This window comes from Oxyura jamaicensis, chromosome 17 (genome assembly GCF_011077185.1).
Source record: "Oxyura jamaicensis isolate SHBP4307 breed ruddy duck chromosome 17, BPBGC_Ojam_1.0, whole genome shotgun sequence".
Classification (NCBI taxonomy): domain Eukaryota; kingdom Metazoa; phylum Chordata; class Aves; order Anseriformes; family Anatidae; genus Oxyura; species Oxyura jamaicensis.
In genome coordinates, this window is record NC_048909.1 from 2451221 (window position 1) to 2468163 (window position 16943).

At 48.8% G+C, this 16943-nt stretch overlaps 1 protein-coding gene across 13 annotated transcripts in view; it reads left to right on the forward strand.

The window, feature by feature from the left end:
* Positions 1–16943, forward strand: part of CACNA1B (calcium voltage-gated channel subunit alpha1 B) — a 299945-nt gene that overhangs the window by 268479 nt on the left and 14523 nt on the right. For all 13 annotated transcript variants that reach the window (XM_035342034.1, XM_035342033.1, XM_035342035.1 and 10 more), the window contains 4 exons: positions 240–367; positions 6989–7085; positions 14649–14757; positions 16072–16179. In XM_035342034.1, coding sequence (XP_035197925.1) covers positions 240–367; positions 6989–7085; positions 14649–14757; positions 16072–16179 — 442 coding nt within the window. The remainder of the gene's footprint in view (positions 1–239; positions 368–6988; positions 7086–14648; positions 14758–16071; positions 16180–16943) is intronic.

Below are 16943 nucleotides of genomic sequence, written 5' to 3' on the forward strand. Positions count from 1 at the left end.
CCCCATCTGCCTGCAGCTTGGCTCCTGCAGGGATTCTGAAGTACCAACAAGGAGGACAGGGCCGTGCTACCCTCCTGAGAGCAAAAAGCAGTTTCTGTAGGAGATGTAGACAATTCCTGCTCCTAAAAATTGGTCACGGTGTAGAAACCTCACATCCTGCTAAGGAAATCTTAACGCTGTTACGTTCCTGCCTTTTTTTCTTTCTTCTCCCTAATTCCACCATTGCTTCCTCTCTGCAGATGTTGAACCTATTTGTGGCTGTGATTATGGACAACTTTGAATACCTGACAAGAGACTCCTCCATCCTTGGGCCCCATCATTTGGATGAGTTTGTTCGTGTCTGGGCTGAATATGACCCAGCTGCCTGGTATGTATGCTGTTAGGCTTGCATATGGAGGAAAAATAGGCATTGTGCGTAGGTATCAGACGTGCGCGCACACAGACTTCTAAATGTGAGCACAGCTCCAGAAGTAAAAAATAAAAAAAATGCCAAGGCTTTAAGTAACACTGGAGGAGAATACTCGAAGTTCAATTTACCATGTGGTGGAGATGAACGAAACTGATGTCATTACAAGGGAGTTTCCATTCAGTAGATCTGAGACAGACAAAAACCAACAACTCAGTAATGCCAAACACAACCAGCGCCACCCCATGTGTGCACACAGCCAAAAAATAATACGGTAAATTCAAGTCATCTTGGCTAAAAGGCCAAGCAGAAAAGATGTTTAACATTTCCAAAAGCAGCTTTGATTGCCTTTGGTTCTCACATCCCAGTCAGAAGATAAAATTATGCTGAATCTCTTGCTATTGCCAGCACTTTCGATAACGTGTGGATATAAGGCTTGCTACTCCTTGCTTGGGCAGCATTCCTTCCTAGCTGAGAACTGCCTGAGCAGTTTCACAAATCCTGTGCAGAGCACTGATGTCGCACTCAAAAAAGAAAATTCAAGTTTTCACAATGATGTCTCGCTTTAAAAGGAGTTGATCTGTTCCACTGCTTGGTCTCCACATTAAGTGCTATGGCCCAGAATTCATCATTTCCTTGCATGCACCTGTGAGGCATCAGGGAGTGATGCAATGATCCTCAGTATAGGGGTGGTTTGCTGAAAACGTGTTTTTTAAACAGACATTTCTCATCAAACCTTGTGTTTTGATCTTGGAAGCCTCCTTCTAATGACATCATCATTGTAGAGGGGAATTTTTTTCTTATAAATAATATTTTAGCTTTTGGGTTTTCAGCTGAAATCTAAGACACGTGAAATAATAATAAGAAAATGCAGTTAGCCTGACTTTGGCAGCGTGTCAGTTCTCAGTGAGCTACCGATAAAGTGTTCCTGATACATGGGCATGTTAAAGGAGAAAAAACTTTCCTCACAACCTGACAGCAGGGTATTTGGTTTTAATGTTTTGTCTTTGCTTTTCTTGTTCAAAGACAATCACAGGGGAAGCTGCACCTCTACGCTGGTAGCATGGCCCCAGAGGAGGGTCTTTGGCCAGTGGTAGACCCAAGAGCCAACACTTCAGTATTTTAAGGGATTCAGAATATAAGGAAATAGCTTTGACTTCTAGAGCAAGACTGACTTCAACATATTGCTTTTCTCCATTGCCCAGCGAAAGCCACTGCACAACAGTCCTGGAGACTTATTTTCATCTTTAGATGCTCTGAGATACAGGTCACAGGAATTTCCTTAATATTCTGCAGCTTGGGCATTTGCCTGCTGGGAGGCCTTTTTTTCCAAGCCCTGCTAATTTTGTTCCCGCCATCCTCCCCGTGAGTTACTCTGCAGTGAGTTCCTCTGCATTTGCAGTGAAGCTGCCTCCAGCTCCTCCAACATTTCCTCCTTTTTTTGTTGTTTCCCTTCAGCAGAGACAGATGGAGAAAGGGGTTGTATAATCAGGATCTGAAACTCCCTGCTAGGATGCAATTAAGCTGCTTTAAAATCTCACTTAAATTGATTTAGGCTAACTTTAAACGTAAACCTATTCCAGAATGACTGCATTTCTCTGAACTGTGTGTGATTTTAACTATCTCAGAGCTATCTATACCACGAGCCTGCATATATATGGCACATATACGAGCAGCTCGTAATCTCTAAGCAGATTTCCATTACCACGTGCTTTATACTACAGACACGTCCTTTGTGGGTACTTGGCAGGCAGTAAATAGCTATTTTTCTTTTTCAAATCCAATCCTATCTCTTACCACTAGAAAATCTCAATGAGACTGAGGACTTGGGAGCACCCTTTGTCTCCTTAAAACATAATCTGGGCTCTGATTAGCATCTGTAGGAGAAGTCACACACCTGCAAGGGAAAAAATAAATACCTCTCTGGGTTTTTTTAATGTTTATGTGTTCAGGAGCTTTCCACCCAAGGAAGTTTAAAGATTTTCTTGCTCTATTAACTCTGAGCACAGAGGTTAAATTTTGTGAAGCACTTGGGGGCAAACCATTCACTTCTAGAGCCGTTAATACAAAATACAGTAAATATTAAGATCCCAATCCTTTTTTCCTCTAACCTTGTTCCTGTTTTGCTCTGGTGTGAAGCTATTGATGTTGGCAAAGTGACAGGGGGCCAAACTGCAAACCAAGGGACAGCCAAGATGTGATACTCGAGGCTTGGGCCCAAAACATGTGCACGTTCTGGATTTTCCATGTGTGAATATTTCCACTGAAATCATTTCTGTTCTCACAACTGGGACTAACACTTCTGCAATTTAAAAGTAATCTGAAATTCATTCATAATTTAAGGCCTGAACGGATTTGTTGATCATTTGGGCTGAACTCCTGTGAAGCTCTGGACATTGCATCTCCCAGCAGTTATCCGAGGATTGAGATTAATCCCGGTGCTTAAGGCAGAGCTCCCAGCAGGACAAAGCACCCAGTTGTGATCTGAAGACACGGGGCTGTAGAGAACCTGTTCTTTGGTTGGTCAAACTCACTAAAAGAAAATGCCCATCTAATTTGTCTTTTTCCATGTCAGTCATTTCTTTTTAGCCTTTCGGCTCCCAGTACACAGATATGTAGCGCATTGGTAAATAACCACCAGGGTACAATTTGCACGACATGAGATTCCCAGGCAGCACCAGGTTGTGTTGCCATCCTTCACTGTTTCATGCCCTCTCTCAAAGTCTCCTCCTTGGTAGTCCCACACAAAAAGGAACGACGGTGCTTGTCCACTTAGAGTCCTTCAATGAAAGATGCACCTGAGGAAAAATGCAAGTGTTGTTCTGCTTTTGTTATGGTGGTAGTGTTTTCAACATAAGCTTATTGTGTCTGTATTTACATACCTATTTCTGATGCTTTTCTTATAACCACCTTTGTTTTTCTTTCAACCTCCAATTTGATCTAAAATTTTCTGGGGAATAATATCCAAAAAGATTTTTTTAAAAAAAAAAAACAGCTAGCACTTGTAAATGTGTGTAACACTCAGGACAGGTAAGTGTTGTACAGTTGGGTTTAGAGGTAGCAGAAGCCTCAGGCATCACAGAAAAGGAGAGAGCGAGAGAACAAACACACAGAGAATTGGTCCGGGGCTGCAAGTTAACCAGGATAACACTGAACTGAAGGATGAACTAGGAAATAAAATTGGATTTAAGTCCACCTTTATTTTTAAGGACATATAAAGTGAGAATTTTGTCCCTTGAACCCCCTTCTGCAATGCACACACTTTAACGATATTAGAAATGTCGGTTGGTCCTGCCGCTGCCATCGTCATTGCTGAGCGTTGGGCAAGGTGCTGCTGCCACACGGGACAGCCGAGGAGGGCTCCCACGGACTCTCAGAGACGGCAAGGAAATGCTCGTTTGTATTTTCCACATGCTGATTTTGCAAAACCGTTCTAAAATTTTGCTATACCACTTGACTTGACTCAGTTAAGCCAATATACTTTTTATAACTATGATTAGGCCTGCAGCCAAGACTTGCACAGTCCCATTTGATCCGTTTCTAAATTAATGGTTTTGACTTGATTGTGAAGGTTTTGAATAGACCTTAATTTTTCGTGTCCAAAAAAGCAGTAATATTGAAGGAGCTATTCCAAAATATTCCAGCCTTCTTTATACAACGCACCAAAATAAACACAGCGAAGCCAAATCATCTCATTTTTCTTCAGAGGTCATTTTGAAGTTCAGCACAGCTCTTTCTGTACATGATTTGGTTACTTGCAGTAGATTAAGAAATCTAATCCTACTGCTAAATTGGCTGAAAATATTGTTGTGAGTTAATGAGACTGAATATGAAGTGTCCGATTTCGCCTCCTGGTGAGGAAAGCTCCATTTTCCCAGCACCGGTGGCCCTGCAGAGCCCCCTGAGATGCAGTTGCTGGCCCTCCAGCAAACTGCTTGCTGTCCACGCAGCAAAGTATGGCCCTGCTGGGGCTGTGCAGGTAATAACAGTGGGAGGTGGAGGTTCCCAAGCTCTTCTGAAGCAGCTCATTTGAATCCCAGTAATAATCCCATAATTAGGCCTTTTTTGTGCTGTGGGCTCTGGTTTCACAGGGCTGCTGCAGTGCCGGGGCAGTGGGTAGGTGTCTGTAGGCAGATGCTCAGGCACAGGGAAATAAAACACAGTGACAAAGGTAACTAAATGCAAGGGATGGGAAGTCTGCTGAATGACACTGAAGGTTTTCACAGAAGATGTGCATACATGGCTTTGGTTGAGCCGCTGGAAGTCCTCTCTCTCTCTCGGTCTGTGTTAAGGTGCCTCTTTCTCTGCAAACCCGGTTGCTGTCAGACTAACCTTGCTTTTCAGCACGCCTTGTCCTTCCAGTCTCTGCTGTTTGGAAGCGGGAAGGCTGATTCCCCGTGGTTTGTGCTCTCGTAACATCTGATGTTTTCTTTCCAGTTGCCGGATTCATTATAAGGATATGTACAATTTGTTACGTGTAATTGCTCCACCCCTGGGCTTAGGAAAGAAGTGCCCTCATAGGGTGGCATACAAGGTTTGCAACTTCAGAGACTCCCTCCAGCATTCTCAGTTTTGGTTTTGTTTCTTTTTTTTTGATGATTATTATTATTTTTTTAACCCCCAAGTGCAAATGCAAACGGTACAGACCAGAAACCGTAACGTAATGGCCCCACTGCCCGACCAAGGAATGATTGACGGACTGCCTCCTCGCTCCTCCACGCATCTCGCCTGTCCCCGTCCCCATCCCCTCCCACCCCCGGCTGGCTGGGGCCAGGCAGCCTTATGAGACAGCGAACCCTCGACCTGCACCTCGTGGGGTCGGCGTGGGAAGTGCTGGGGAAAAGCAGCACAGCTTTTTTTCTCTCTATATATAGAAACACGCTGGAGAGAAATGTTATCCCAAGATTTCTAGGCAGCATCAAGTCAATTTTGGGGGCTTCAGAGCCTTGCCCCTCTGGTTGAGTAGCTCATGTTTGAACCCTTTGCTTTCCTGGGCTGAAAGGGCATTTGGTCTGGGGGCTGGGCAGTAGGGACGGGTGGGGGGAGATGAAGGGAGAGCTTTGAGCCTACCCCCCTGCAGCAGCCAGAGGCTGCCCTGGCAGCAACACGTGTGAATCAAGCTACTGTGGGCATACCAGGAGACCAGAGGGCATGCAGGAAGAAGCAGCCAGCGAGGAGCCTGCCCTGGCTCTTCTCAAGCACTCTAGCCCAGGTAATTCCCTCACCTGGCGGGGGATTAAGGGTTAACTCGCATTGCAGAGGAGGCCTGGGGCCTCTGCCAGGAACAGGGGCAGAAGAGGGAGGCCAGGGGGAAGTTGTTGGCTGTAATTACAATTTGTGTCTCTCATCAGCCTTCAAATTAGCTCTGGGCTGTAAAGCCTGGGAGGTATGCTGAGGACATTAGTTACTAAGGGCAGGACTGGACAGTGCTGGCTGGGTGAGTTCTCTTGTCCACCCCCTTCTGCATCGATGCTTTCTGCAGGGTTTGGGCAGTGCCTGCTCCTGCAGCTGCCCTGCTCGAGGAAAGGGTTTCAGGAGTGCTTAGGTCTCATTTTTCCTCCTGGTACAGTGGAAAAGGCAATTTTTTCCTGCTTTTCCAAATTTTTAAATTAATGAGATTGCCATAGGCATGTTCCAAGTTAGAAGAAGGAGAAGCAGGAGCATTCCTTCCTGTGTCTGCCTCCTGTGGTTTTTGGGGCAGGATTTCAGTTGCCAGCAGCGTGCGCTGAAGGGAGATATCATCATTAAGGGATGGATCTTAGGGCCTGTGCCCAAATCTCAGCAATTCCCAGGTCCCTCTAGCACACGGGGCAGCCAGTCAAACCTCGCTGGTGGAGACAGGCAGTGGGCATTGCCTTGAGGAAAGAGGGGCACATTAAAAGTAAGGCAGAAACAAATCCTCTTTCCTCCACTGTCCTACAGATTGAGTGCTGGGTTGGGATTTTGCCAGCCCCAAATTCAGGCTCTTTGGGGTTCTTCAGAATTGCATCCTTGGCTTGGAGTCAGAGCAGCCCCAGGCTGTGCCTCTGAGCAAATTAGGGTTGTTTTTTTTTTGCTGTGCTGGTAGCCCATAACTAACCCCCAAACCAAACCCTCCATTCGCTGAGGGAAAGCCCAAGTGTTTTCTCTAAGCCCCCTGTCCCATAACTCTGCCTACCAGCTCTCCCCGGCATGGTGACCACGACCTCTTGGACCGGTTTGGGGGGGCAGGAAGCAGCCCTTCCACCCCCCAAAGAGCCCCCCCAACCCTCCCCCTGCCTCCCCCCTGGACGAGACCTCAATCATTCCCGGCGGCTGCTGCAGGGGCTGTGGCAGTTCCCTGCGGAGATGCTGGGCGCCCAACCGCAGGAACGGGAGCAGAGAGCCTCTCCATTTACCCACCTCTTTACTTTGGTCCTGTTTTCCTGAGAAACCTGATTAACCAGATATCTGTTCTCTTGTCTGCTTCCCCTTTTCTCTCTCTCCTCCTCATTTGCCCCTCTGTGTTGCCCCTTCCCTTCCCCACCTCCCCTTTTCCCCCCACCCCGGTCTGCTTTGATTTCCGTCTCCTTTTGCTTTTGCCTCTCTCCCTCTGACTCCAAGCGGGCGCATCAGTTACACAGACATGTATGAGATGCTGAGACACATGTCCCCACCTCTAGGCCTTGGAAAGAAATGCCCTGCTCGCGTTGCCTATAAGGTAGACCACCCCAGCAGCTCCTGCCAACCCACCAGCTTTTTGTGCCGTGGCTGCAGCGGGTGCCGGGTTTCTGTGATGTTAGTGTGGTTGTCCTGGGCTCTTCCTAGCGCTCTATCTGCTTCCCGAGCAGCCTGGATTTTGGATCTGCTGCTTTTTTTTTTTTTTTCTTTTTTTTTTGTAACCTTTTTTTGGTCTTTGAAACGATGGCACGTCGGTTTGTCTTTCTTACTGTGTCTCTGCTATCTCTATCAGTGTTTCTCTCTCTCATTCTGCTTCCATTTAGGCTACGCTGGGGAGGGAGGATGCTAACGAGCAAATTACCCTGCCACTACAATCCCCATTCGTCTTCTTACTGCTCCTGACTACCCGCTCTCACTAGTCCTTCAGTATTATGGTGCTTCCCCCCCACTAAATTAGATCAGCGTAATTAGAGTAGGCAGTGCTGTAGGAGTTAGCAAGCTATTAAGCAGAGGCAATGCCAGAAGGGCTCCTTAAATACCCTCGTGAAAGAAATCATTTTAACGCAAAACATTTAAGACGGTAAGATGAAGAAATCACTCAAACTGACTGTTGATTCTGAAAACTTTTTAATTGAACCACAAAAAGAAAAAAGCATTATATCCAAAAGGCTGCTGGCTGCTGCCTTGCTGAACACAGTGGTAGACAGAGCTGAAATCACAGAGCAGGTCCAGGAGAGCCGTGCTGCTCTCCCGACAGCTCCCACAGAGCTTGGGCATCTGCAGGGGCAACGCTTTGGGATCTTTGAACACTGAACCTCGCTGCTTTGGAGGGAGAAGTCTGTCACAGGCACTTAGAATTTGGGTAATTCGGTGTCTGTCAAACTCAACAGGGTCTTTTTTGGTGTATTTTTGGTCTGTTATTTTTGGTGTTGACCTCATTTCGGCCACCACCAAACCCAGCTTCTGCACCTTGCTGTGCTTGGTGCAATGGGGTGCAGTGGATCCAGACCACAACATCCCTCCCCATGGCACTTTTTTTTTTTTTTTTTTTTTTTTTTTTTTTACTGAGCCCATATGAAAGCAAGATTTTTGTAGAGACTTAAACTAAATCCAAACCTCAGCCTGCCTTTCTGTGGGACAAATAGCAGCAAGAAGAGACTCAGAAATGATGTCCTGTAAGATCCTTCCTCGGTGTAGTAGGTTTTAAAAAAGTAAACACAACCTTAAAATTAGCCAGTTAGATACCTTTTCTGTATTCGTCTTGTTGTGTTTCTGGACACAACTAGCTGCTTTGAAGAAGCATCTCTGCTAGGAGTAATTCATGCCCACCTTACCATGAACGCCCTCGAGAAACCAACTCCCAGCTCTTGTCTATTTCAGACATGGGCAGCTAGACAACACTTCTACAGAGGTAGCAATTATGAATGCAAACCCAAAGCTTTTAAAGTAATCAATGGCTCCTTTTAGCACCTCTGAGTCTGCACTGACTTCCCATGGAGCTGGTCACAGCAGTAGGTGTTTGCAGCCGGGCAGCCAGGTCAGCTCTGTGGTCCCACACGTGTGCAAGCATCAAGCTGTCCCTTTGTCTTCCTCTAATTTTGTGCAATTAAAAATGAAGAGGGGGAAAAAGGGAATACCCAAGAAATATGTATTAAAAGAAGCATTTTAAACAGGACTGATTTCCATAGCGAGGTGTCTCCGTGCCCCTGTGTGATGTTCTCAGCTGCTGCAGCTGATTTCGCAGGGCAGAGGCACTGCTGCTGTGCATTCCCAGGTCTGCCTTCTTGTGAGTTGCCTGGTTCCTAGTTTAATTTCTGTCTGCAGAACACATCCACAGAACCCAGGTACACGTGACTAGTTTGCTTCTAAAATAGACTTTTCTTAAGAAATCTTTAATTTTTGCCTATCTACTAAGAAACCTCTAAAGCCTGTGCATGGCTGAGCCAGAAGTAGGGCTGGGCTCCAGCCAAACAAATGAACTCAATTGAACTTCAGAGTTCTGAGTCTAGGGGCGATCTGATTAATTCTGCACGTTATCAAAGAGCCCCAAACTGCAGAAATATGGACTTGAGACCAGATCTGGATTTCTCCTGTGGTGTAAGGCTGCAGGTTGGGCTGAGCCCTGCTCCCAGCTATGGCTGCTGCTTCAGTTACACCTTCACAGGGAGGCAGCGCCCGCTTTAGTTCCCTCCCTCCTCCACTTCTGCAAGCAGTGTGAGGAGCGGCACGCGCCCCGAGGCAGCTTCGTGCTGAGCATCTTGCCCCAGATAAGGCTGCAGGTGGCTTGTGGAGACCCCTTGTCCTACGCCCACCAGCATCCCAGATGATGGGAGGCTCGGGAAGGATGCTGCAGCCCATCCACAGCCCTTCCAAGCAAACAAGCAAGGAGAGGCAATTGCTGCCAGCAGCAGGGCTTTGTCTCTGCACTATTTCTGCTCTCTCCCTCTAAACAGTTTTTTTAAATACTCTTCTGTCTGGCAAAAGCTCTTTTGCCCCACATGTCCATCCTTTTCCTTTCCATATATATATATTTCCCAGTCTGCTCCATTTGTTAATGTTTCATGTGTTTCTCCCCTGTCTTCACCATTCTCAGTGTGTGGAAACTCGTTTTGTTCATTTTTTTCCCTCCTTGCAGCCCCACCGGCTGCTGTCCTTCCTTCCTCTTGCTTTCTGGTTCCCCTTTCTCAACCGTCCCCCTCGGTCGGCGTGCCCAGCCTCGGCCGAGCTCCGTGTGCGCGGCTCGCCGCCCTCCAGCCATGCATGTCGGGGTCCTGCAGCACCGGGAGAGCTCTATCCTGCACCGGAATGGGGGGCAAGGCGGGGAGAAATGTGTTTTAAAATCTTTTCTACCCGGCTGGTTGGAAAGAGGGAAGAAAACTTCACTCTGCTGCCTTCAGGTTGGATCTCTGGCCCACTGGCAGGTTGGGGTTGTTTGGTTTTACACCACTTATTGAGACTTGGAGGCCGTTTAGAATCAGCTCGTCTGTGGCGAAGGGTCCAGGTTTTTAATATGTTATCCAGAAGCAGCAGTATTTCCAGCAGGTGTATGTGTACCCTGCACGTTGTGGCTGTTTGCCTACCTCCCCTTGAGGAGGCATCACAGGAAAATGGGCTGCGTGTTACACAAAGACGTGGAGAGCTTCGTGGCTGAGGTGTGCACATCCCAGCTGAGGGACTTGGCTCAGGGCTTTAAAATGACTGAAGGAAATGCTCCTGGTGCTGCTAAACCTCTCTGTTCAGCACTGCATTGCCCTAAAGACTGGGGCTGAGTCCTGGGGATGGGGTGGTGTTGTCCCCAGCATGGCAGGGGCACCTCCCGCCAGCCCAAAACGCCTCCAGGGATGGGGCATCCACAGCTTCCCACCCCCTCATAGTGAATCACTTCTTCCTAATATCTAACCCAAATCCACCCTTGCTGGTGGGGGGGAGGAAGGCTCGGGCAGCCTCTCTGAAGCTGAGAGAAGAGTTAAATCAGAGCAGACTAATCACAACTAGGTCAGGGTGAATTATTCATAGCAAATAATTTATTCACTGAATTCAGCCTCGTCTTCCACAAGCAGGGCTCCACTCTCCTGAATTTATTCACATTTGCAGATTATTCCCACAACAGTTCTTGTCCCAGAGGCTGTTTGGGAGCTGCTGGTAGGGTATTCTTAATAATTAAAATCCAACAGGGTGCCAGCTAGCTTCCCAGCACCTGTACCTCGGCATGCTCCTCTTCCTGCTACCGTTTGGGCAAACGCGATGGTGAGCAAGGCTTACCACACAAATATTTGTGCCTGAGCTCAGCGATCGTTTTCTGGGTCAGGCTGGGAGCCAGCAGAAGACCTCAGCCTCACCCAGGTCCTGCTCAAACCCTGCCTTGATTTTTCTCTTGTTTTTTTGACACTGGGATGGATTTCCCCATTTCTCTATGTTCCCTGTCCGTATGCACACTGCCCCAGAAATTTCTGAAAAAAGACCTTCAGAAATGGAACACTGAGCGTGCACAAACCCTGCCCATTTTATTTGACACAAATATCTGGTTTTGTTAGCCATATCTTTATTTATTTGAAATTAAGTCTCTGCTGGGAGGTGCCTGCACCCCTCTGGCCACACGAGTAACTGGAGCAAAAAGCATTCCTCCCGTAGCCCGGCTGTAATCGCCTACCCTCTCGTTATCTGCTCGTTCTCCTGTTTGTGGTGAATAGAGCTAATTAGGCGGCTCTGGAGAAATATTGCAGCTCCTGCCTCTGGGCCCTATTCCTGCAGAATAGGAATAGGGGAGAGGAGCAGGGCTTCACCGCTGCTGGGTGCTCTTCCTTGGGTGCTCGTGGAGGAAATGAGAGGAGCAGCACAGGGAGCACTTTCCTGCCAGGCCTGGGTGGATTTTATTTTATTTTTTCCTGCCCCACAGTCATTAATTCACCTGAACACCCTTTATTTGTGGCCATCAATTCCCAGGGCACACCGGAGCAGAGCAAGCTCCTTGCTAGCGCAGGGAAGGATCTGCTCCCCTGCCATCTGCATCAGCAGGCCCTTGTGGTTTCCTTCTGGAGTCTAAAATGATGGAAAAAAATACCAATTGGATTTTTTTCTCTATTTTTTTAATCAAATTTTTGCATCCTATTCCAAAGCATGAGGAACTGGTATGGGTTTGTCTTGAAGCATGTCCTCAGCCGGAAGAGACAGCTAAAATGAGGGGAGATGTTAATTTTATTTGAAATGGGGTACAGGCTAAACAACAAGTTTTGCTTCTATCCATAGTGTTACTTATACAGGATGGAAAACATTGAGATTTTCTCTTCCATCTTGGTTAGAGATGAAGCTCCAAAGTTCCTAATTTTTCAAAGAGTAATTTTAGTTCAGTCAAAATATTTGACTCTGAGAAATTTTAACAATTTCCGTTGGGTGCCAGTACCTTTTAAATAACACCTATAGAAATGCAAATGAAATAAAATACTTGTAGAACTTGGAAGTAGGTTTGAAGTCACTGGAACTCCTTGCTCTGCACTTGTTGGAAAGAGACATTTTGATGATTTTGCTGTTTCACTGCATTTTGTTTGAGGTTTCTCCTGTGGATATATTTGTTGGCAAAAGGGTGTTTTTTATAATATCGGTGGGGAAAAAAGAAAGAAAAAAAAATATTTATATTTTGTTTGCACTCCCAGTTACATTTCTGGTGTTTGGGAAATGCATCAAAGGGTGCTAAAGGCAGGGAGGGCAGGGTCTCTCCTCGGGGGTGGCTGTGCCCACCCCGACCCCGTCCCCCACCCCTCTGGGTGCCCGTGGTGGTGCAGGGACACAGCGCGAGCACCTCCCACCAGACTGCCTTCTCCCCTTCATGGGGTGGTGTCAGAGCTATTTTGAGCCAAATGTGAATCAATTCCTTTCTCCCAACTGCTTCAGCAGCAGCTACCCCCCAAAAGCAGTATACCCATTATATATACACATTTTTTTCAAATGGCTTCCTAGAAAGCTGCTCTCGCTGATGTTGGCAGGGATTTAGGGATGCTCGTAGCTATGAGCTGCTAGGCCATCTCCCTCTGGATCCTTCCCCCTCGATTACAGCTTAGGAGGAAAGACCTTCCCGCAGCCCTGCTGTGTGTAGCTGTGACCTGCCCTGTGCTCTGCCTCCCGGTTGGGAATTCAGGCTGGGAAGTCAGTGGGGAGACCTGGGACATCTCGGTCCCCAAATGATGCTTGGTGTTGGTTTTTGTGAGGATAGAGCTCTCCTGGAGGAATTATTTCTCCCTTGCTTGCTCTCACTGCCATGCAACTTCTTTCTCTCTCCATCTCTGAACTCGGTCCCACCGCGGTGGGACGTGGTGGGGCTGTCGGTGCTGTGTGGGCTCACACTGATGCAGTGATTTTGTGCTCACTTTTTGTGCGCTGAGGGCAGGAGTCTGAATTAAAATGGTGCTCCATCTGACACAAGTGAAGAGAGAAAAAAAATGTGGCCTTGCCAGCATTTGCTACCGTCATTGAATTATAAAGGGAGGGGAGCCCTGCCTTTGATTTCCCCCTCTCAGAGGCTTGTTGGACATGGAAGATAACCTCTGGGCACACTTTAAGAGCTCTTTGAGATCACAGTGGTTTGTCTCAGCCTTTAGGGGACAGGGTGTGTTGTTACAGGAGTCTTTTGTGCGGTGCATAATGAGATCCAAAGATGCGTAGCAAGATAAACGAGGAGGTCTCACTTCCCCTGAATGTCTGGAAAAGCAGACTTCTTGCACCAAACCCCTGCCCCCATCCCCATCAGCACCAGCAGGACAACTCCTGCGTGTCGGGGATGTGTCCCCGCAGCCCTCGATGTTGCACGGTATCGCAGCGTGCGGAGCAGGAGCCTCCCTGCCACAGTCCCATGCAGATAGCTCAGCTCATTGGGCTGTGCTCAACAAAGAGAGGGTTTCTGTGCACTGATAGGGATCAAAATAACAGCTCCAGGAGCTTTCAGACACAGATGAAATCTGCTCCCAAGTGAGGGGCCCCAGCCAGGCTAATGCTTGGCTTTGCAAGCTGCTGCAGAGCTCCGCGCGGCCGGATTAATGCTTGGTGACTTCTCTCCGAGAGCAGGAATGTGGGGCTGGTCTGATAAGGCTCCGAGCGAGGAGCTTGCTGAACGGCTTTTGAAAGCTGAGGAGCTGAGAAATGAGCAGATTGCCAAAGGAGAAGAAATCCATCCTTTAAACACATTGCTCAGGTTATCAGCAAGGCTCGGGGTGCTTCCGCCTGTCTGCATTTAGGAGCTCCGACGCCAGGCGTGTTAGGGGAGCCACCTCTCTCAGGGCAATCTCAGGTCCCTCGTTGCTTACAAGAGATGTATTTGCCCTGTCGAAGGTAGATCTGACCAGTGGCGGGAAAGGATTTGCTACCAGGACTAAAGATCCTGGAAGACAGACATAGATGTGGAGGGACTAGTGCATGCCTGGGCTGCAGGAACGCAGGAGGGGGCAGTAACAGCCCTGCTCTCACCAGCCTGGCTCCTTCCCCTGGGGTAAGAGCTGGATGGAGCTGTGTAGCTCACTGACTGAAGGGAGGAGACCTTCAGAGCTCCTGGGATGCCCACAGGGAGAGGAGGCAGGAGACCAAACCCACGTGTCTCCAAAAATGAACGCAGCGCCAGGTCCCATCGGCTGCTGTTGCTCCTGTTGCAGAGCCAGAATAGAGGTGAAGGAGTAGAGATGTAGGAGCCGATGCTGGCTTCATGGGCTCTCTCCTGAGCTTTCTTTTTCCCCCGCTGTCACACAAGGACCTGGCGGGGAGCTCCGGTGCCAGCCACGTGTCTGGGCTGCAGGTAGGACTGCAGCTGGAGGCCATTGGGAGCAGCTTGGCTGTCTCTGAAATGGGGTGAGGACATTAAAATCCACTTCTTCAGGAAGAAATCTCTTTGTAGGATTGCGGTACAAATGCTGGCAAATCAGTTGTTTAACAGCCACAGCCAACAGCTCGGACCTGCTCCAGGAGAGGGCCTGGAGCTGCTGTGGCTGAGAAGCCTCAGCTCAGCGCACAAAAGGATCGGGCCGGCGGTGGGGGTGCCTCTGGGGGCTCGCAGGAGGGCAGGGACGGGGTGGGAGGGAGAAATCCCGACCAACGCTCACTGCGCCCGCCTTCCTCCCCGCAGCGCCTGGTGCGGATGAACATGCCCATCTCACCCGAGGACCTGACGGTCCACTTCACGTCCACGCTGATGGCCCTGATCCGCACCGCTCTCGAAATCAAGCTCGCCACAGGTGAGAGTGGGGCGATGTGTGACAGCACGTGGGGCCTCACACCCTGACGCACTGCGGCCCTGAAGCCACAATGCCGACCCCTTTGGGGTGGCTGTACCCCGGCACGGCAGCCGAGATGTGCAGAGCTCCCCCAAAAGCCCTGGGCAGCTCCTTGCTCTCTATCAGCCACGAGAGTTTCCGCACCTTACTTCTTTGCTTTCCCAGCACAGGGGTGAAAAAGGCAGCGTTGGTGTCTGCTGGTGGCCAGGCAGTGCCTCGAGGCGCCTGGGGATGAAATTAAGTTATTTAAGTGTTTAATCAGGCATGTGCTTGACTTCCCAATTAAACACCACAACGTAACAAAGTACGCCGGCCTTTTCTGCAGGTCGGTACGCTGTTTAATCAGGCTGGCTGGGGTCAGAGTCAAGGCATGACGGGCCAAAGCACTTTTATTCCTAATCTAAAAGCTAACAGGAGGTAACGATGCTCTTGTGAGCAAAGGGCAGGCTGGGTTAGGGTGCTGTGCTTTTCCCAGGTGGTGTTAGGCCAACCTTCCAGCCTCGCTGCATTAATTACCTTCCTCAAATGTTACTGAAACTTTGTCCGACGCTTTGGGCGTGCAGTGCTGGGAGAAGACAAAACTCTGAGGCTGCTGGAGAGCTCCCCCAGAGTGACCCCGAGTACCAGATGCTTGTTTTCAAGGGCACACTTAGGACTGTCTGGGGTTTTAGGGGCCAACACCATATTTCAGTAATAACCTCTGCAGAAGGCCATTGAAGTCCTGAGAGTTTGTCTGATTTTAGGGTTCCAGTTACCTGCCAGCAAAAGCAATTCCCAGAGACTTTTTCAGCTGAAAAAGGCTCCCCCTTTGATTTTTTTGCCACATGCTGGAAGGGAACCAAAGAGCCAGCGCAGCTGATAACGCTGGCACCGCCGAAAGGGTTGTGAGCTCCTGACCCGCTTTGTGGCTACGTGCCTGGTTTTGTGTGCTGTATTTAATTGAGTCTTTAGTGGGACTTACGGGCCCTTAATAAACCCTCCCTAATGAGACTGAGCGTGGGAGTTCAAATCACTGTGTTGCAGCGCACTGAGCCCCCTCCCGTTGGCTCACATACACTTTAATCACTTTCCACTTGTGTACCAAGACCTCTCTTTGGCCACTGGAGTAATGCCGCCGTGTTCGACTCCTCCTGGTTAAGTTGTCACCCAGCCTCTGTTTGGTGCTCTCGAGAAATGGGAGAGAGGGAAATGCCTTCACTTGCTGTGCGAGCAGTGGGATGTGCCGAACAGACAAGGGTTTTCATTGACGTGCCTGTTTCCTCTCCCTTTTTTCAGGGGGTGTCAAGCAGCACCAGTGTGATGCTGAGCTGAGAAAGGAGATCTCCCTGGTTTGGCCCAATCTGTCCCAGAAGACGCTGGACTTGCTGGTGCCTCCTCACAAACGTAAGTGGTCCACCAGCAAGCACCCAGCCCACCCCAGCCACCTGAGAAGCCCAGTTTAGGTTTTCCCCTCCCTGCATGCTCTGTCCCGAGATGCGTTGAGGTGCACGGGCATCTAGGGGATGCAGCAAGGAAACCCGGTGCAGATCAGCGCCCCGGTGCCACCTCTGCAGGTTTCCAGCCCACATCTCCATGCCAAGGAGCAGGGAAGCTGAGGTCACATCTCGGCATGAGTTCTGTTATGTTACAGTGGGTTTCACGTCCTTAGAGCAATCCAAGAAGGGACCAAAGCTGTGTGGCCTCTTCCAGACCTTTTCCACAGCTTTTGTTTGCCTCCAGCCTGTGCCTTACAGGACAGGAAAGCAACATCTGCCATCTGCCCTCAGTCTGCCACAGAAAACCGGGGGAAGGAGATTAAAGGTTTGCCGAGAACTTACAGAGCCAGAAGTGAGATATCTTGGAGCCTTTGTGTTACTCAATGATGTCTTTAGGTGAACATGCTGAGAAAACAGAAAGTTTGCCATTATCTTGATTGGCCAAAGCAAGAGCTCTGGATTCCTGATTAATGAGAAACAGTGCAGAGCAATAAAGGCAATGTTAATCAAGAAAAATGAGGGAGCTGAGGAGGTGCAGATCAGTGGGTAGCAACTACTGAATTCTTCTCCTCCCCACCTCTCCGTGTGCCTTTATATCTGGAGCTTTAACTCCTTGCTGTAAGGGATGTGCTCAGCTGCGGTGCTGGGAAGGGCTGGGAGCAGAGCTGTGAG